The following is a 16505-nucleotide window of genomic DNA, read 5'->3' on the forward strand; positions in this document are numbered from 1 at the left end:
TGCTTAACAACTACTCGATCTCTCACCCTCCTAGTACCTGCAGAACATGCATTATTAATAAACAACAGAGGTTTGTCGGTTATTCTGTCATGGAAATGATTCAACGACAACTTAGCACATAATTGATTTTGAAAAAAATTGATTTTGGTAAATTTAATTATGTTGAAAGTAAAGTGATTTATGTTTTGACATATTTATGAAAAAAATTTATACAAATGTAATGATGTCAAATTTCTACTCATGCTTAACAACTACTCTCTCTCACCCTGCCAGTACCTGCACAACATGCATTATCAATAAACAACCTTTGGAGAAGTTGTTTCTAAAGTATCTAAGCATATGATTTGGACTTAGTCTGCAGAACTCGTGGCAATGAACAACAATAAGTAATTGGTACCTAAGTGATTTGATTTTTTATACCAAGGGCTTATTGACTTTTAGCTTACCCTGCTGTTTGATTGTGGCAAAGAATGTGTACGCAAAGTAGCAATCTCTTAATCTTCTTTAAATGTCACAACTAATTTCCCTTCTAGGTGAAATTCCCTTCTAGTACAATGGCACCTTCCGGAGTGATTTCCCTTAATTCTTTGTCAACTTGTCACGCTCATGTCCTACACTAACGCCCAACAAAATTTCTGCATGAATGATAAAGGCAACTAAACTGCAAACAGCATCTACCAGACCAAGTTGAATACTCTATTGTAAAGTTTTTCCTCCAACACAAATTATATTGATTATGTCTTCGTGGTCACCCTTGGGTGGTGTTGTACTTGAATTATGATTTCTTCACACCTCATTTTGAGGTGGAAGGAGGTGGAGGAGGAGAGATATAGGAAGAAAAGAAAAAGTATGAGAGAGAAAATATGAGATATGATAGATGATAAGAGGAGAGAGGTAGAAAGAAAAATAGGTGGAAATGAAGTGTTTAAAAGATGAGGTGTGTATATATCATTACTCGTTGTACTTTGTGGAATCTTTTTTGGACGTTGAGTGATTCATCAATATAATACCTTCTTGGACACTAGTTTTAATGACATCCAACTATAAATAGGGGCAATAGTAGTTAGTGTAAACCTCAATTTCTTTAAGGTTTTTCTTTCTTTTCCTATCTACTAATGGCTATATGAGATTGGAATGGATCAATTGACACAAATGTGTCAAACTTATTTGAGAAATGTTAGAATTCACTTTATCTTTAACGAACACACTCGAACATCCTCATTGATTGATTATTTTTTTAAAAGTTCACACATTTCTTAATAAGTGAGATAAATGTGTTAACTTTTCACATAATAAATCAATTGAAATGAGAGTGTTGAAATGTATAATTTAAGAATTATGCTGCTGTACTCCTCAACTCTAAGACCAAAATCAACCCTTTTATTAATTTTAACCTACTAACAAGCTGAGAATGTTTCATTCATGTGCCCCTGAGATGGTAATTTATAATATTATGAAATTTTGAAACATGATAAATCAATCAAACACGTAGATCAAGTTTACCAACTCTTTACCGATGGTTTTCTACTGTTGGCAAATGACAATTTTCTTGAGAGTCGTTTCAGTTCCAACAAGAACAATTTGTTAAATACAATTCAGAAGTCCCAACAAAATGTTGAGTTACTAGTGAAAGGAGAATATAAAGATATAGATATAGTAATAAGTTGTTATTAAAATATTTTTTATTATTCATAATAATTTATAAATGAATATTGGAAAATACTAACAATTGACTCTGTGGCCCAATGGATAAGGCGCTGGTCTACGGAACCAGAGATTCTGGGTTCGATCCCCAGCAGAGTCGTTTTTCTTTTTTGTCGTCCTTGTAAATAGCTTTCACTCTTTTACATTTTAATAATATAAACTTTCAAGTTTATCTCAACATAGGACTCTGTGGCCCAATGGATAAGGCGCTGGTCTACGGAACCAGAGATTCTGGGTTCGATCCCCAGCAGAGTCGATTAAATTTTTTTTGTAATTTATTTCTTCAAATATTTTTTGTAAGAATTAAACGAAACGTTTTTCATGCACATATAATTCATTCTCTAATATACATTAGTATGCTGATATACACTCTAACAACAGATTTTATTGACTATGTTGTTGTCCCTGAATCATCTTCCTCCCATGACTGAATATCTGACAAGCCTCTGCTGTTCATGAAAAATGCAGGCTCTGCAGGTACTGGGAGAGTGAGTGAGTAGCTGTTAAGCATGAGCACAACAACAGCCATGGTTGGTCTGTCAGCTAAGTTTCCTTGAACACATAGTAAACCAATGTGGATGCATCTCATTATTTCATTTCTTGAGCCATTAACCAATGTAGGATCCACAAGATTTGATGCTGTTCCCTCCTTCCAGCTTTTCCAGGCCTGAAAGGATGCAATTGCAATAAAAGGTTAGTTCACATATCAACTTCTCTCATTTTATCTGGACTAGTTAATAGTTATACATAAAATCTAGGGTGCATTTGGCTTTTGGAGAAGTGTTTTTTAGCCTATGTCATATATAAGCGCTTAAGCTAGCATTTGGCTTATAAAAAATAACTTGCATGTTTGGTTTAGCGTTGGTAGAAATAGTTTTGGATAGAATTGATTTTGAGCAAATTGATTAGGGTAAAAGTGAGTTGAAAGTGATGTGAACCAGTGTTGTCAATGGCGGATAGCGTCGCGTAGCGGCAAGGCCAAAAAACGCTATAGCGCTATAGCGTGTAGCGCTATGGCCGCTACGCTGAAGAAGGAGGAGGAAGGAGGAGGAGGAGGAAGGAGGAAGAAGGAGGCTGAAATCACAGGTTTCATCGTGAAAAAAAAAGGGAGAAGATTGCAGAGGCTGAAGGTAGAAGAAAGACAAAACGATGTGTTTCATTAGTGCTGCAAAAACCCCAAAATGCCCTTGAAATTTCAAAGGATTGTTTAGATCTGGGGGCAATTTGGTGTTTTCCTTCGCAGGGTTTTTATTGTACAGAGTGAAACACAGTGTTTCATTAAAGATAGGAAAACTCCAAAATGCCCTTAAATTTTTTAACCTAATGTTTAAAACTGGGGGCAATTTCGGGTTTTCGCCATGAAATTAGGGTTTTCCATCAATCTTTCTTCCTCACGCCACATCGCGCGATTTTCGGCCGCGATCGCGCCCGCTACCACCGCGACGCGATTTCTACACCTCTACAGCCTCCTGCGTCGCGCCCAACCTCTGCGCCGCCACGCAGCGGCGCTATTGCGCCGCTATCGCGCGCTATTGACAACCCTGATGTGAACTATATTTGTACAAGTTTACTATAAAAGTGATTTCTATAGAAAGAATAGTAGAAATGTCTTGTGAGAAGAGATGAAATCACTTTCATGTTAACTCAAAAGCTCTGTCTTTTTGCTTTGGCCTCAACTTGATTTTGTCAGCCTGAAATGCTTCTAAGAATTTCACCCAAACATGGTATGACGATGAAAATTGAAAAACCACATTAGAGAAGATTAGAAGTGTTTCTGTAGATGAGGAAACTTGAAGCCAAACATATACTTACTATTTACTTATAGGCTTTATTGTCTTGAGCTTTATAAATTAGCTTGCTTACTATTGTTAGTGTTTAATCGAACAGTTACCGAAATGCACCCCTAATCATATACTTCAAAAGGCAAATAAGACTAACTATGAAACCTTTGAATAAGAGATAGGAGACTTACAAAGCTTATTAGATCCTCTACATACTCTCCATTATAGAAGCTACTATTTTTCTGGCCACTTACAATCTCTAGAACAAGTACGCCAAAGCTAAACACATCTGACTTCACTGAGAACAGTCCTTCCCTTACATACTCAGGTGCCATATATCCACTGCATGTCAATATGATCAAGCTCAATTAGCACAACATGTTACTCCATTTTAGTTTGATATTTTGGACTGTGTAAAAGAATTAAATGATGCTTTCATATCATGGTACTTACTACGTTCCAACAACTCTACTTGTGTTTCCTTGAGTTTGATCCACAGCAAACAATCTTGCCATGCCAAAATCTGCTATCTTAGGATTCATCTCTTCATCTAAGAGAATGTTACTTGCTTTGAGATCACGGTGAATAATTCGCAGTCTCGAATCCTCATGAAGGTAAAGAAGGCCTTTGGCAATGCCTCCTATGATTTTATACCGCCTTTCCCAATCCATATGTGCACGCTTAACTGGATCTGCAAACCCAAATCACGATATAAATTTTTAAACCATATCTACAGCAATTATGCAGAATAGAATTTTCAGTGAAGTTCTTACCAAAAATAAAGTAATCAAGGCTTTTATTGGGAACAAACTCATAAACTAGTAACTTTTCTTCTCTTTCCAAACTGAAGCCAAGTAGCCTGACTAAATTTCTGTGTTGTAGCTTGGCCACCAACTGTACCTCGTTCTTGAACTCTGTATCTCCTTGTCCTGAATTTATTGACAACCTTTTCACAGCAACTTCTAGTCCATTTGAAAGCTTACCCTGAAAATGTTTCAGTTTGAGGTAAATATAAATAGGGGCCAATAGTGAAAACCTCAATCTGTAGATTAATGTATATCTAAAGTGTAGCCACATATTTTACCTTGTAAACAGGCCCAAATCCTCCTCGACCTAGCAAATTTGTGTCGGAAAAGTTATTTGTAGCCTTTCTTATGGTCTCAAAGTTGAACTGCATTGTATCAGCAGGTTCAATTTCACTGTCAGCTTCAGCTACACATGGGAACATAATTTAATCAATTTTAGTCCTTGAAAGGTGAGAAAATCAGTAAAAGCATGATAGTTAACAATAAATTTGCCTTTCTTTCTCTGAGTGATTCAATACCTTCTGTTATAGTCACAGAAAGTACTTCATAATTTATCATTTCTATTATGATTAATTATAGGAAAATTTTATCATGTCAATGCTGAAAATTTAGTAAACATAGTCTAATTGTCAATACGAAATCACATGAAAACAGTGCTTTGTCTTACTATCAGTATCATCAATATGTCTCCTTTGCTTCCTTGCTCTTAAGAAGATGCACACAGATATGACCAGTACAGTGATGACTACAATTGGCACAACTACCGCAATGACAATTCGTGTTGTGTTGTTATTTCCTGCAAAAACCACAATTCCATGTTGAACACTAACTCAGATATTTGATGTCAATAGTGATGTATAGAAGAACTGAAACCCCAAATACCCATCTTATAGGTTGAACTTTAGCAAAACAGTTATATGTTCAGTTTAATTGATGGGAAAGGAAACAAGCCACACAAAAAAACATTGAGTGCAGACACTGACCAACATAGATATGGCTTGAAGCAGGATAAATTTAGTAGTCTTGATCACCTTCATTTTCTCTCAGAAATCAGAATCAATATTTAGGTATAGACACTATTTACTTGAGCTTCTCTCCTAGAATTTATTTTGGCTTTAAGCATGGTTAAACGTGTTTCTAAACATACTGTAATTGGTTGTTTGGAAATCCTGCCAGAATCAATTCTTGGGAGAAACTCTTGTAAGTAGCTTCTGAGTTCTAGAATTGATTCTGAGGAAAGAAAAATTGATCTAAGCATGCTATAAGTATTGCGTAACAGGTACCTTTTGTGGAAGTATTATTTGCGCCTGGAGGAGGTACTTGTGATTGTGATGGAGGAGAGGCATCAGTTGTAGTAGAGTCATAGAAGGGTGAAGTATCAAATCTAAGATTGCAGCTTGGTTTTCCAATCCTCCCACTTGTCTTGCCAGCACAACAACTTGAGATATCTGAGATAGCCTCCACCAAGCAATCATTGCACTCTTGCTCTGACAAATCAGGAGTGCATTGCAGAAGAGCAAATATAGTTTGAAAGCTTGGCCCTGCTGCATTTCCTGCAGCATACTTCTTAAGAGAATCACCAGATGCAGCTTCACTTCTCAAACTTCCCACCAAGTCCTGAAGCACTTGATTGAACTGATCCACATCACTTGCATTGCTCTGTGTCCACAAATAGTATGTAGGTTGAGGTTCCATGACAGAAAATATTGAACGGTTTGAGTACCGCAACATGCAGTTATCATACCAGCCAATAGCCTCTTTCTGGTTTGGACAACGCTGCGTGAGAAGGACTCTTGAATCATTGAGGCAACTGCGGCATGTTTCTGGCTGAACATCTCCTCTACACATCCCAATTGCGTTAACTTTGTCAGAGTTTTGGCCTTCAGAGAAATTGTAGAAGCCATAATCAATTTGTGTGTTGGAAGAAAGAGATGATAAGAGGGTGTTGAGGTTGGTCTTGTAGGTGCTGTTTTCAGTGTAGTTGCCTTTATCATTCATGCAGAAATGGTACAAGAAGCTTGGCTGGGCATTGGTGTGAGATGTAAGTATGACAAGGAGACAAAGAAGGGAAAAAACTCTTGAAGGTGTCATTGTACTAGAAGGGAATGTCCCTATGATCAGCTAGGTTCCAAGTTGTAACATTTATGTAGATCAAGAGATTGTAACTTTTTGTGGACACATTTTTTTGACACAATCAAATAGCAGGATTAGCAAAAGGTCAATATATATCTTGTTTATTTGGTATGAAAAGTCAAAGCACTTTATGCTGTTGATTGCCAAGAGATTTTATTCAAACCCAGACCATTTCATATGATTAGAATCATATACATTAGAAACAGCTTCTACCACACTCAACAGTTTGCTTGTGTATTTTTTCTTGTAAAAACTACTCTAGGCTTTCAAAGTAAATTGTATATTCTGCAATAGCAGCTCCAAAATATCTTTAAGCACTCTTTGAACTTTCCATTTTGACTGTTTCTTTTTTTTAGTGATATCTAATTGTATTTTTTTAGGTGAAACAGAGGATATATGATCTGCTTAAAATCCCAATACAACCTAGTCAACCCATGCAAAACACATGGAACTTTTCTCCCCCTCTTCTCAAATCTTCCAAACTGCATTTGTCATTGACTACGTATATATACACATTCAAGAAGCTTACCAGCTCCCAACATTGTATTTTCTATGTTGTTCAAAGAAGCAAATTAAAACATGAAATGTTGCGGAGTTTTCTATCCTTTCCCTCTTAGTTAGCACCCTTGAAAAGACGCCAAACTCCCATTGACTTGTTCTTTTTGTTTTTTTGGAGTCTCTTGAATGAGTTTTATATTCAAGATGGATACATCATTTTATACCTACTCTTCCTTGTACCAAACCTTCACATAATCACAATTGAACGCGGATCAAAATTTTAAAATTGAGAGAAGAAAAGAAAAAGATGGTTGATTAAACATGAGTGGTAGATGACAACGTTGAAATCAATCCCTCCACTGACTTGTTCATTGTCAATTTTAATGGGCTTGACATTGCCCAATGCGCAGAATTTTCTTTCTTATAAGATTTGCATTTCATTTTATATTAACAGATACTTTATACACTGCATGATATTTTAAAACTATAAAAAAAAATCAAAATGAGAGAATTACTTCAAAATTATATATGTAAGGTCATATTATATCCATTAGCCATGGTGTAGAAGTTTACCATGAAAAAACTATGACCAACATAAGGTCATATTATAGAGGATTTTGTCCCAATTTACAGATGTATTCTGTTTATATACCAACTACAAATGAAAAATCACAAAAATTCCAAGTGATCCACCAAAGTTATAGATCATGTTATCGAGGCACAAATATACTCACGGACATTTCATTAGTTGATAATGCAGAACCAGAACTTGATTCCCCTGCTACCATATTGCGAATAGGAATGATCGGTTCTCCAGGAAGTGGCAACTCAGCTAAAGGGCTACTGAGATACAAAACAATTTTTTCCATAGTAGGTCTATTCTCTGGCTTCTCTTGCACACATAGTAAACCAATTTGGATGCACTTAATGATTTCACTATGGTTGAAAGGCTCTTTTATATCTTTGTCCAATATATTCAACGGTGTTTGATCCCTCCATTGCCTCCAAGCCTGGAATTGTTTCACAAATTAGATACCTGGATTCTTGCCTTTTTTGTTTCATTTTGTATCAATTAAACAATATAGTAGCTAATTAGAAGTAGATACTCACATAACTCAAGAGGTCGTCATCATCATTAGCTAGAAGAGAACGAGTGTTCTTTTTCGCGCTAATTGTCTCCAAAACTATGACACCAAAACTAAACACATCTGACTTTTCTGAAAATTGTCCATGCATTGCATATTCCGGAGACATATAACCACTGTTAAAAAACACGGATATTTAGGATAAGCGTGTGCTTTGAAACATGTTTATCAATAATAGAAGATGAAAGAATTGAAAATTTAAACTACAACTAGATTTTAAACATTTTAATGTGAATGGAAGGAGATGAAGATGTGAAAACAATATGGATTTAGATATACTTACTATGTACCCACAATTCTATTTGTATTTCCGCGATCTTGATCTATAGAAACCATCCTTGCCAAACCAAAATCAGAGATCTTTGGATTCATATTTTGGTCTATTAATATATTGCTAGGTTTAAGATCACGATGTATAACTTTTAATCGTGAATGGTCATGTAAATAAAGAATTCCTCTAGCGATTCCTTCGATAATTTTATAACGTTCAAACCAATTCAATACACGGCCGCTCTTGTGGGGACCTACAAATATCAAAGTACAATCAAGTTAAAAAAAAATCTAGCATAGTTAAATTTAAAAATCAATAATAATTAAAGGTTAAAAAATGGTAAAGTTAAGAAGATAACATTTACCAAATAGAAAGTAATCAAGGCTCTTGTTAGGCACAAATTCATAAATAAGCATCTTCTCTCGATCTTCCAAGCAAAATCCTAGCAACGTCACTAGATTTCTATGTTGAAGTTTGGCTATGAGTGTAATCTCGTTCTTAAATTCTATAGCTCCTTGTCCTGACAACTGTGAGAGTTTTTTAACGGCTATTTGTTGTCCATCTAAAAGGATACCCTGAAAGTATAACGGTATAACCAACCAGTTCATTATAAGAATTAAGAAACAAGTGAAACTAAATATACTTCTAAATATACTTTGTTACCTTGTAAACCTCTCCAAATCCACCTTCTCCGATTTTGTTTTCAATTGAAAAATTCCTTGTGGCATCCTGAATTGTAGCCAAATTGAATTGTAATGACCCCAAATTCGAGCTTTCATCCCCAACTGTAGCCATATCAAATAAAGCAATGAAAACTTAATCCTTCAACCTTTTAAAGAAATGAGAATATATATATATGGCTTTACTTTAAAAATTACTTACAGTTTCTCCTAAGAAGGGACCTATGTTTCTTCCTTGATTTTCTCATTAGGAAATAACAGAGACAGCACAGGGAAATTATCAAACTGATGATAACTACAAGTAAGGCAATTTTCCATGACTCTGATTTCTTATCACCTGCATAAACAATTTCAGAAAAAAAATCCAAGCTTTAGTAATTAGAAATGAAAACAGACTAATAGTACTTTATCCACTTTCATATATTTGTATTTGGATTTAATGTATATGCACGGAAAGTATAAAGAGATTTACATAAAAATCCAGTCATATATTGTCATGTCATTTTTTTGTATTACTTTCTTATTTTGGTCATGGAACAGCTGGAAGAATGGTTGAGGATATTTGGGAGATTGGTGTGAGGTTTGAGGGAGGGGTGTTCAGCAAAGATGGATTGGTGAAAAGCTTGAATCTGATTCTGGTGAAGAAAGAGGGAAATTTGTGGAGAAGAGGGGGAGAAGCAGTGGCGAAACTTCAACAAAATTTATGGGGGAGCTCAAATAAATTTAAATATATAAATTTTGAAATATTTTACTAACACCAAAAAAATATTTCATAGAGAATCAAAAGTCATTAGTCTAAGTACATAAATATTTTAATTCATATATTGATATCATATACTAAAATCAAAATAACATAAAGTGTTGCTAACAATAATGAAATAACTAAATTTCCTTACATAAAATATTAGTATTATATTTATTTTTATAAGCTTGTTTTGTTGGGTAAGTCCCTACTCTTTCTAATTTTTCTAGTACTGTGACTTTTTTAAAAAAAAAAATTGGTATTGTGACGCTGATATAAGTTTTATTAGTTTTATATTTTTTTTTACTAAATTGCTCTCACAATTTAAATCCTTGTGTGATAAAGGTTAAATATATTTTCAGAAATGAGGCTCCTGAGGATCAAACACTCAACATATAATTTAAACAACAACTTTTTATCATTGCAATTAACACTTGTTAGGTAATATATATGATTTTTACAGTATAATATATCCTATATAATAAAAGTTTTTTGGCCAAATCTCTGAGGGAGCTACAGCTCCCCTATGTCCACCAAAAGGTCCGTCACCGGGAGAAGGAAGGAGAAGTGAAATGAGATGCATTATAAAGTTAAAACTAGTTAAAGGGGTAAATTTGTTAAATGTGGGTGATGCAACCATACACAACTTGCAAGATGCACCCTAGCTGAAACAAAAGTTAATGAGAGTTTATCTCACCATTGCACATACACAAGTGATCCATGGTGGCTGTTGAAAGTTGTTGCAGCAGGCAACTCTAAAAATAAAATTTTAACACAAATATCAGTATTAACTATGCTTAATTTTTCTTCAAAAGAAAAAAACTACTTAATTTGAGAAACTAGATTGTGAGGTCCACTTAAATATTTTAATACATTTGTTGGAGTTGTTTTTTTAGGTTGTTGGAGTTGTTGGGATGAAGTAAAAAAATAAAAAGAGTTGGCTAGTCCGATTGGGCCGCATTTTTTGTGCGATGGGCTGAATATTTTTAACTTAATAATCCACTTTAAGTCTATTTCCCAATCCACTAAATTCATGGCCAAGGCAGGTCGGATCATATATTAAAAATTATTAAAATTAATTTTTATTTATTGAGATTATGGCTATCTTTGGCATGTTTAGCTGATAAGCTAGCTGAAAGCTGAAAAGCTAGCTGAAAGCTTATAAGCTAGCTGATAGCTGAAAGCTGATAAGCTAGCTGATAAGCTAGCTGAAAGCTGAAAAGCTACGTGATTGAAACAAAAGTGTTTGGTAAAACTAGCTATTAAACAAGCTGAAATTGTAAAATGACATAAAATGACATACTTGTATAATTATTTTTATATTTAACATTACTTTATTTTCACATTAATACCTATATAATATTAATATTAAAATTATTATCACTTTAAATATTTTTATTAACTTAATTTATTTATCATCTTAAAAATATAATATTAATTTTTACTTGTTTTTATTAATGTAATATTTTTAATACTTGTGGTGCGTAGTGGTGTGACGGAAATGGTGACGGGAACTGCATACGTAAGTGTGAGGAGAAAATATGTTTAATGTTTTTATAAATATATAAGGGTAATGGTGAAATTTTAATAAAATAATAAGGATAAAAATGAGAAAAAATTTAATAAGATATAAGCTTTAAGTTATAAGCTACCTGAGATAGCTATTTATAGCTTAAAGCTTTAAGCTACTGAAATAAGTTCATTCACCAAACACTTTTGAAGAGCTTTAAAGCTAGTCAAATAAGCTTTAAGCTAGTCAAATAAGCTATAAGCTAGCTGAAATGACATGTCAAACATAGCCTATAACTAATGGTTAATGATCCAATAACATAATTTGATTTTAGTCTCTATGAGTAAAAATGGTATTTAGTGGCAGTAAAAAACCACTAGTAATTATAAAAATGACCGTCACTAAACGTCATTTTTCCTCGGATGACTAAAATCAAACTCTGGGACTAATTTGACAATTAATCATATAAATAGCAATAAAATTAGGGGTGGTAATATGAGTTTTATATGATGCATCCATATCGCAAAACAAACACTAGTTGTTGAGATGAGAAAATTACCTGAGGGAGGAGAAGTAGTCACACTTGTTGAATTGTAAAACAAGTACAATTGGTGCCTAACATTACACCGCGCAAGCATAACCCTCGCACCCCTTCTTCCTCCGCAACAGGCCGGAAGAATTCCAATCGCATTCTGCAAACACTCCTCACACTGACCACGCGTCATATCCCCCGCGCACTCCACCAGCGCATACACCCGCCGCGATGACCCGCCAAACCCCTCATCGCCGCTCGCAAATCTCTTCGCCGAACCAGGATCCGCAGCTTCCTCCCCCAACCGATTCAACAAACCGAACAACGTTCTGTTGTAACTGTCAATATCCGAATCAGAAATGTCACCGTTGTTGCCGTTGCCGTCGCCGTCATCGTTCGGCAACGCTGCTCTCTGGTCGGTTCCGGTGGGGGAGTAGTAGCGGTAGGTGTAGGTGATGGTGCACTCGTCGTACCAGACAATGGACGCTGTTTTGTTAGGGCAGCGGCGCGTGATTTCCGCCGCTGCGGCGGCGGCGCAGTCATGGCAGGTGGTGGGGGAGATGTCGCCGCGGCAGAGGAGATCGCCCTCGGTGACGTCTGGGGTTCCTCTGCCCATGGCGGAAGCGTAGTAGCCGTCAGTTTGGGAGGCGTTGGAGATGAGTGAGGAGAGGAGGACGTTGAGATTGGATTGGAATCTGGCGGTGGAATTGGAGGTTTGGTTGCAGTAATTGGCGATGTAATTGGGAGCTGCGGCGGAGGAGCATAGTAGTAATCCGATTGCAAAGAGCAAAAAAAGTGTTACACGGTTGGTCACCATGTTGCATCAAGATGTTGCTCTGCGCAAGAAATGAAATGTGATAAGCTTTTTTATGTTGAGAACTTGGTCAATGGTGACGGGTGTGATTGGAATGAATAAAATTGAAAACTAGAAAACGGAAGTTTGAAACGCCAATGTTGACATTTTGCTTGTGATTATCATGTAAAATGCCAAATCCGGAAGGGGGAGAATGATACATACATTTGATTTTTCCATTGACTTCACCTTCCACTTAGCCACCAAAGCCTATATCCACTAGTAGCTGGCACTCACACTAATTGAACATGAGAAATATATTATTTATTTTTTTTGTCAATGACATGAGGGATAGTAATATTATTCAGACAAATTCCTGCAAATGACGGGAATGGGAAGCAACTCAACAAAAAACTCAACTAAATTGAGAGAGCCCAAAACTACCCCAGAACAAAAATTTAAAGCCCACCAAACAGCCTCATAGCCACAAGTCTAAAAAAAACAAAGGCTTAATTGCAGTTTTCGTCCCTGATGTTTACCTCTTGTGCAATTTTGGCCCCCTTTGTTCTGATTGCGCGATTTAGATCATCTATGTTTCAAATTGTTAAAATTGGACTCCTCCGTCACATTGCCGTCCAATTTTTAACGGGACTACTATTCTCACCCCTATTTTTACTAATTACACCATCCACACATAATTAAAAAATTATAAAAAATAAAAAGAAATCAGAAGGTCCATCTTCTTCTCTTCTCCTCAACCTTCATCATCTTCTTCTTTTCTCCTCCTCACCCAACCACCACCATCATTCTCCTCACCACCCAACCACCACCACCACCACTCTTCTTCTCCTCCCCACCGACAACCCCCCAACCCAACCCACAAATTGCAAACCCAAAACCCCAACATCTTTGATCTTCATCCCCATCTACAAGCAAACAACAACAACAATATATCCAGAACAAATCAATAAATCAAACAAAGAAAACCCATAAAACCCCAATCCAGAAAACCTAGATTAGAACCCAAAAAATCCAGATTGAGAAAACCCATGACCACCAAGATTTCAGAGGAACGAAGAAGAGAAGGTCTGATTTAGATTCAATCTCTGAAGATGGGAGATGATGTTGCAACGAAGATGAAGAGGTGGGAGGGTTGAATTGATCTCTGGGTTGAAAGAAGGTGAAAAGGTGGGTGAGAAGAGTGAGTGGGTTGGGGGCGGTGGGTAGAGTGGGTTGGGTTGGAGAAGATGAAGGTGGGTGGCGGCGGCTGGTGGCTGTGGGTGGCGGGGTGGATTGGGGAAGATGAAGGTGGGGTGGCTGCTGGTAGCTGTGGGGTGCGTTGGGGAAGATGAAGGGGGGGTGGGGGGCCGTGGTGGTGGGGTGGGTGGTGGCGGTGAGTGGGGGTGGTGGCTGGTAGAAGGTGGGGGAGGTGAAGTTGAAGAAGGGGTTGTGGGTGGGGTTGGTGGTGGGTGGTTGGTGGAGTTTTGAGTGTGAGAGAGAGGGGGAAGAAGATGAAGGGGTGAGGGTAAAATAAAAAATTTATGATTTACATTTAATGATAAAATAGAAATAATAATTTTTTATTTTTTTTATCTCTGAAGGAGGGGTGCAAATAGTAAATGAAGGAGATGAAAATAGCATTGTCGTTAGCAATTAGACGGTTGACTAACGGAGGGCCCAATTTTAACTATTTGAAACATAGATGATCTAAATCGCGCAATCAGAACAAAGGGGGCCAAAATTGCACAAGAGGTAAACATCAGGGACGAAAACTGCAATTAAGCCAAAATAAATTATACAAACTGCGTCAAAATGAGGCTCCCAAAAGCCGGTAAAAGTACCCAGATCGGCACTATTACGAAGAGAACATTCTCCAAAATTCTTCCTCCAACCCACGAATAACTTCTAGGACATTGTCAGGGTATAGAAGACTCAATACTTTCTAGAGAAGTCGCGACTTTTAAGATAAATAGAACGTCTTGCAGACTATTCCCTTACGTCAATATGCATCATTTTTAGGTGGTGTAATTTTATTACCACCTATTTTGACTGTGTATAGTAGGTCAGCATATTATTTTTTTAAAGAAAAAATATCATTAAATATTTATCATATATTAAATTTTTTTAAAAAAAAATGTGTTGACCTGTTATAGCAAGTTAAAAAAAGTTATCTAAAATTAGACCACTTTAAAAGTAGTCCACATTAGGGTTCACCTCAAACAATATTATTATTAGTAGAGGATACCACATAGTGCAAAATTCTTTGACACAACATGGTCCTTCTTCTTGAAGATAGCCTCATTGGAAGATGATGATGCCCAAACATCCGTCAAGACCAGCGATCCCGCCCTACCAAAGGTTGAAACAAACAGAGACACAGGGCACAGAGACTTATATATGCCAATATTTGAATGGAAGGTTAAGTTTCTTAAGTATGGAAAAAGTTAAAATTATGTAAAAGAGACAAAAATGATTTGTTTTTTTAATAAGGCTTATTAGCACTTTTGGTCCCCCAGGTTTCAAAATTGTGCAAATGGAGTCCCTCACGTTTAAAAATAGCATTTTGGTACCCTGACGTTAGTCTTCGTTAACAGTTTTGGTCCCCCAGCTGATTTCCGTCGAAAAGTTAACGTTTTTTTGCTGACGTGGAATTTTTTAAAGTGAGATGGCATGACATTAGGAGAGAGAAGACTTCATTAGACTCACCCATGTGAGTTGCACATGCTTCCATCTCTTCACCATTACCCATTACCCAGAAACATTATGATCTTCATCTTCTTCCTCTACATCTTCACCATCTTAACCCAGAAAATAAAACTCATTAACAGGAATTTTTTTTTCAGATTATGGAGACAAAGCACAAGTTATATATATATATATATATATATGGGGAAAGATTTCCATAGTTGGTCCAAAGAAATCCCACCAAGAGTGAAACCAATTTGGAAAAGAATATTTGTTGGACCATTTAAAATAAATGAGCCAAGAATGTTTGAAATTTTGATTTTGTAGACCAAGGATTGTATTTTCCCAAGCTTTAATATAGTCCCAATAGTTGAAGCCTACAGGGTCAAAGTTCTGAGAGAATTTTTTGTAGCTATTTGGGTTAGGTCCAAAGTCAGTAGGACGAAGGACACGAAGGATTTGGAGTGTAGAATGAGTGATTAGGGAGTTATTAGATTTATCCCTAAAATGCTTGATTTCTACACTGTTTGTATCTATAAGGATAAACTCAGAATATTTGGGATTTGTTTGGGTAGATAGGATCAAGATGATTTGGAAAGAGTTTGATGCCAATTTATATATATATATATATATATATATATATATATATATATATATCCAAAATAAACACGTTGAATTGAAAAAAAATAGTTCAGAATGTCTGTACAAAAAAGGTTGATTCCATGGAACGAATTATATATTGTATTGTCACTAATTCAGAGCTTGATTCCATGAAACAATCACAAAGCCGCCACAGAGTGAAGGAAAGAGCGTTAGAGCCACGAGATTGGGATAAGAGGCGAGATGACCTTTCTTTTGGAAGAGGAGAAAACCACACAGCCGCCTCAACCATGGAACGCTTCACCATTTCTTCATCTTCGCAAAACACTCATCCGCCATCACCTCTTTTCTCAGCCCCAAACACGAATCACGACCGCCGCCTCTATCCTTTACTTATCTTGATTCGAAAAATCTAGAGAGAGAAAGTAGAGATTCAAAAACAGAGAGGGAAGCAGCGATTCAGAAATAGAGAGGGGTTTCTGGGTCCATCGCACCTCCAATGCGTCCCAGATATCCATCTCAACAACAAGCAAACCCTCCCCTCCGTCGTGCCCAGGACTCGCCGCTGTGCCATTTCACCTATGCCAGTCGCGTCGTGCTACCGTTTTCCCCTCGATCTCGTCCC

The 16505-nt window shown here is 36.5% G+C and overlaps 2 protein-coding genes and 2 non-coding genes across 5 annotated transcripts; 2 read left to right on the forward strand and 2 right to left on the reverse strand.

The window, feature by feature from the left end:
* Nucleotides 1-1731: 1731 nt before the first annotated feature.
* Nucleotides 1732-1804, forward strand: TRNAR-ACG (transfer RNA arginine (anticodon ACG)). The gene has a single exon. It is a non-coding gene; the product is annotated as a tRNA-Arg (tRNA).
* An 83-nt stretch (nt 1805-1887) lies between these two features.
* Nucleotides 1888-1960, forward strand: TRNAR-ACG (transfer RNA arginine (anticodon ACG)). Its single transcript has one exon. It is a non-coding gene; the product is annotated as a tRNA-Arg (tRNA).
* A 37-nt stretch (nt 1961-1997) lies between these two features.
* LOC130715782 (cysteine-rich receptor-like protein kinase 26) lies at nt 1998-7129 on the reverse strand. Its single transcript, XM_057565901.1, has 7 exons — nt 5575-7129; nt 4959-5087; nt 4570-4697; nt 4259-4469; nt 3939-4176; nt 3677-3827; nt 1998-2371 (listed from the first exon to the last, which is right to left on the reverse strand). The coding sequence occupies exons 1-7, from the start codon at nt 6380-6382 to the stop codon at nt 2096-2098; spliced, it is 1941 nt and encodes a 646-aa protein (XP_057421884.1). The 5' UTR covers nt 6383-7129; the 3' UTR covers nt 1998-2095.
* Nucleotides 7130-7425: 296 nt separating this feature from the next.
* On the reverse strand, nt 7426-12838 carry LOC130714109 (cysteine-rich receptor-like protein kinase 10). 2 transcript variants are annotated; one of them, XM_057563997.1, is made up of 8 exons: nt 12821-12838; nt 11830-12638; nt 9221-9355; nt 9002-9123; nt 8703-8913; nt 8351-8591; nt 8033-8183; nt 7426-7932 (listed from the first exon to the last, which is right to left on the reverse strand). In XM_057563997.1, exons 2-8 carry the CDS (start codon nt 12617-12619, stop codon nt 7633-7635), a joined length of 1950 nt encoding a protein of 649 aa, XP_057419980.1. In that variant the 5' UTR covers nt 12620-12638; nt 12821-12838; the 3' UTR covers nt 7426-7632. The 2 variants fall into 2 exon arrangements, with proteins under 2 accessions (XP_057419980.1, XP_057419979.1); XM_057563996.1 differs by lacking the exon at nt 12821-12838 and having other exon boundaries at nt 11830-12782.
* Nucleotides 12839-16505: the final 3667 nt, after the last annotated feature.

Source organism: Lotus japonicus, chromosome 4, assembly GCF_012489685.1.
Source record: "Lotus japonicus ecotype B-129 chromosome 4, LjGifu_v1.2".
Classification (NCBI taxonomy): domain Eukaryota; kingdom Viridiplantae; phylum Streptophyta; class Magnoliopsida; order Fabales; family Fabaceae; genus Lotus; species Lotus japonicus.

What these genes read in the sequence shown, in the direction of transcription:
- LOC130714109 (XM_057563997.1), bottom strand. Translation starts at nt 12,619, where the DNA reads ATGGTGACCAACCGTGTAACACTTTTTTTGCTCTTTGCAATCGGATTA. An exon ending in GACTACTTCTCCTCCCTCAG is followed by an intron (nt 9,356 to 11,829) that starts GTAATTTTCTCA and finishes TTGTTTATGCAG; the next exon opens with GTGATAAGAAATCAGAGTCA. An exon ending in GATTTGGAGAGGTTTACAAG is followed by an intron (nt 8,914 to 9,001) that starts GTAACAAAGTAT and finishes TTATACTTTCAG; the next exon opens with GGTATCCTTTTAGATGGACA.
- LOC130715782 (XM_057565901.1), bottom strand. Translation starts at nt 6,382, where the DNA reads ATGACACCTTCAAGAGTTTTTTCCCTTCTTTGTCTCCTTGTCATACTT. An exon ending in ACATATTGATGATACTGATA is followed by an intron (nt 4,698 to 4,958) that starts GTAAGACAAAGC and finishes TCCCATGTGTAG; the next exon opens with CTGAAGCTGACAGTGAAATT. An exon ending in GATTTGGGCCTGTTTACAAG is followed by an intron (nt 4,470 to 4,569) that starts GTAAAATATGTG and finishes AAACATTTTCAG; the next exon opens with GGTAAGCTTTCAAATGGACT.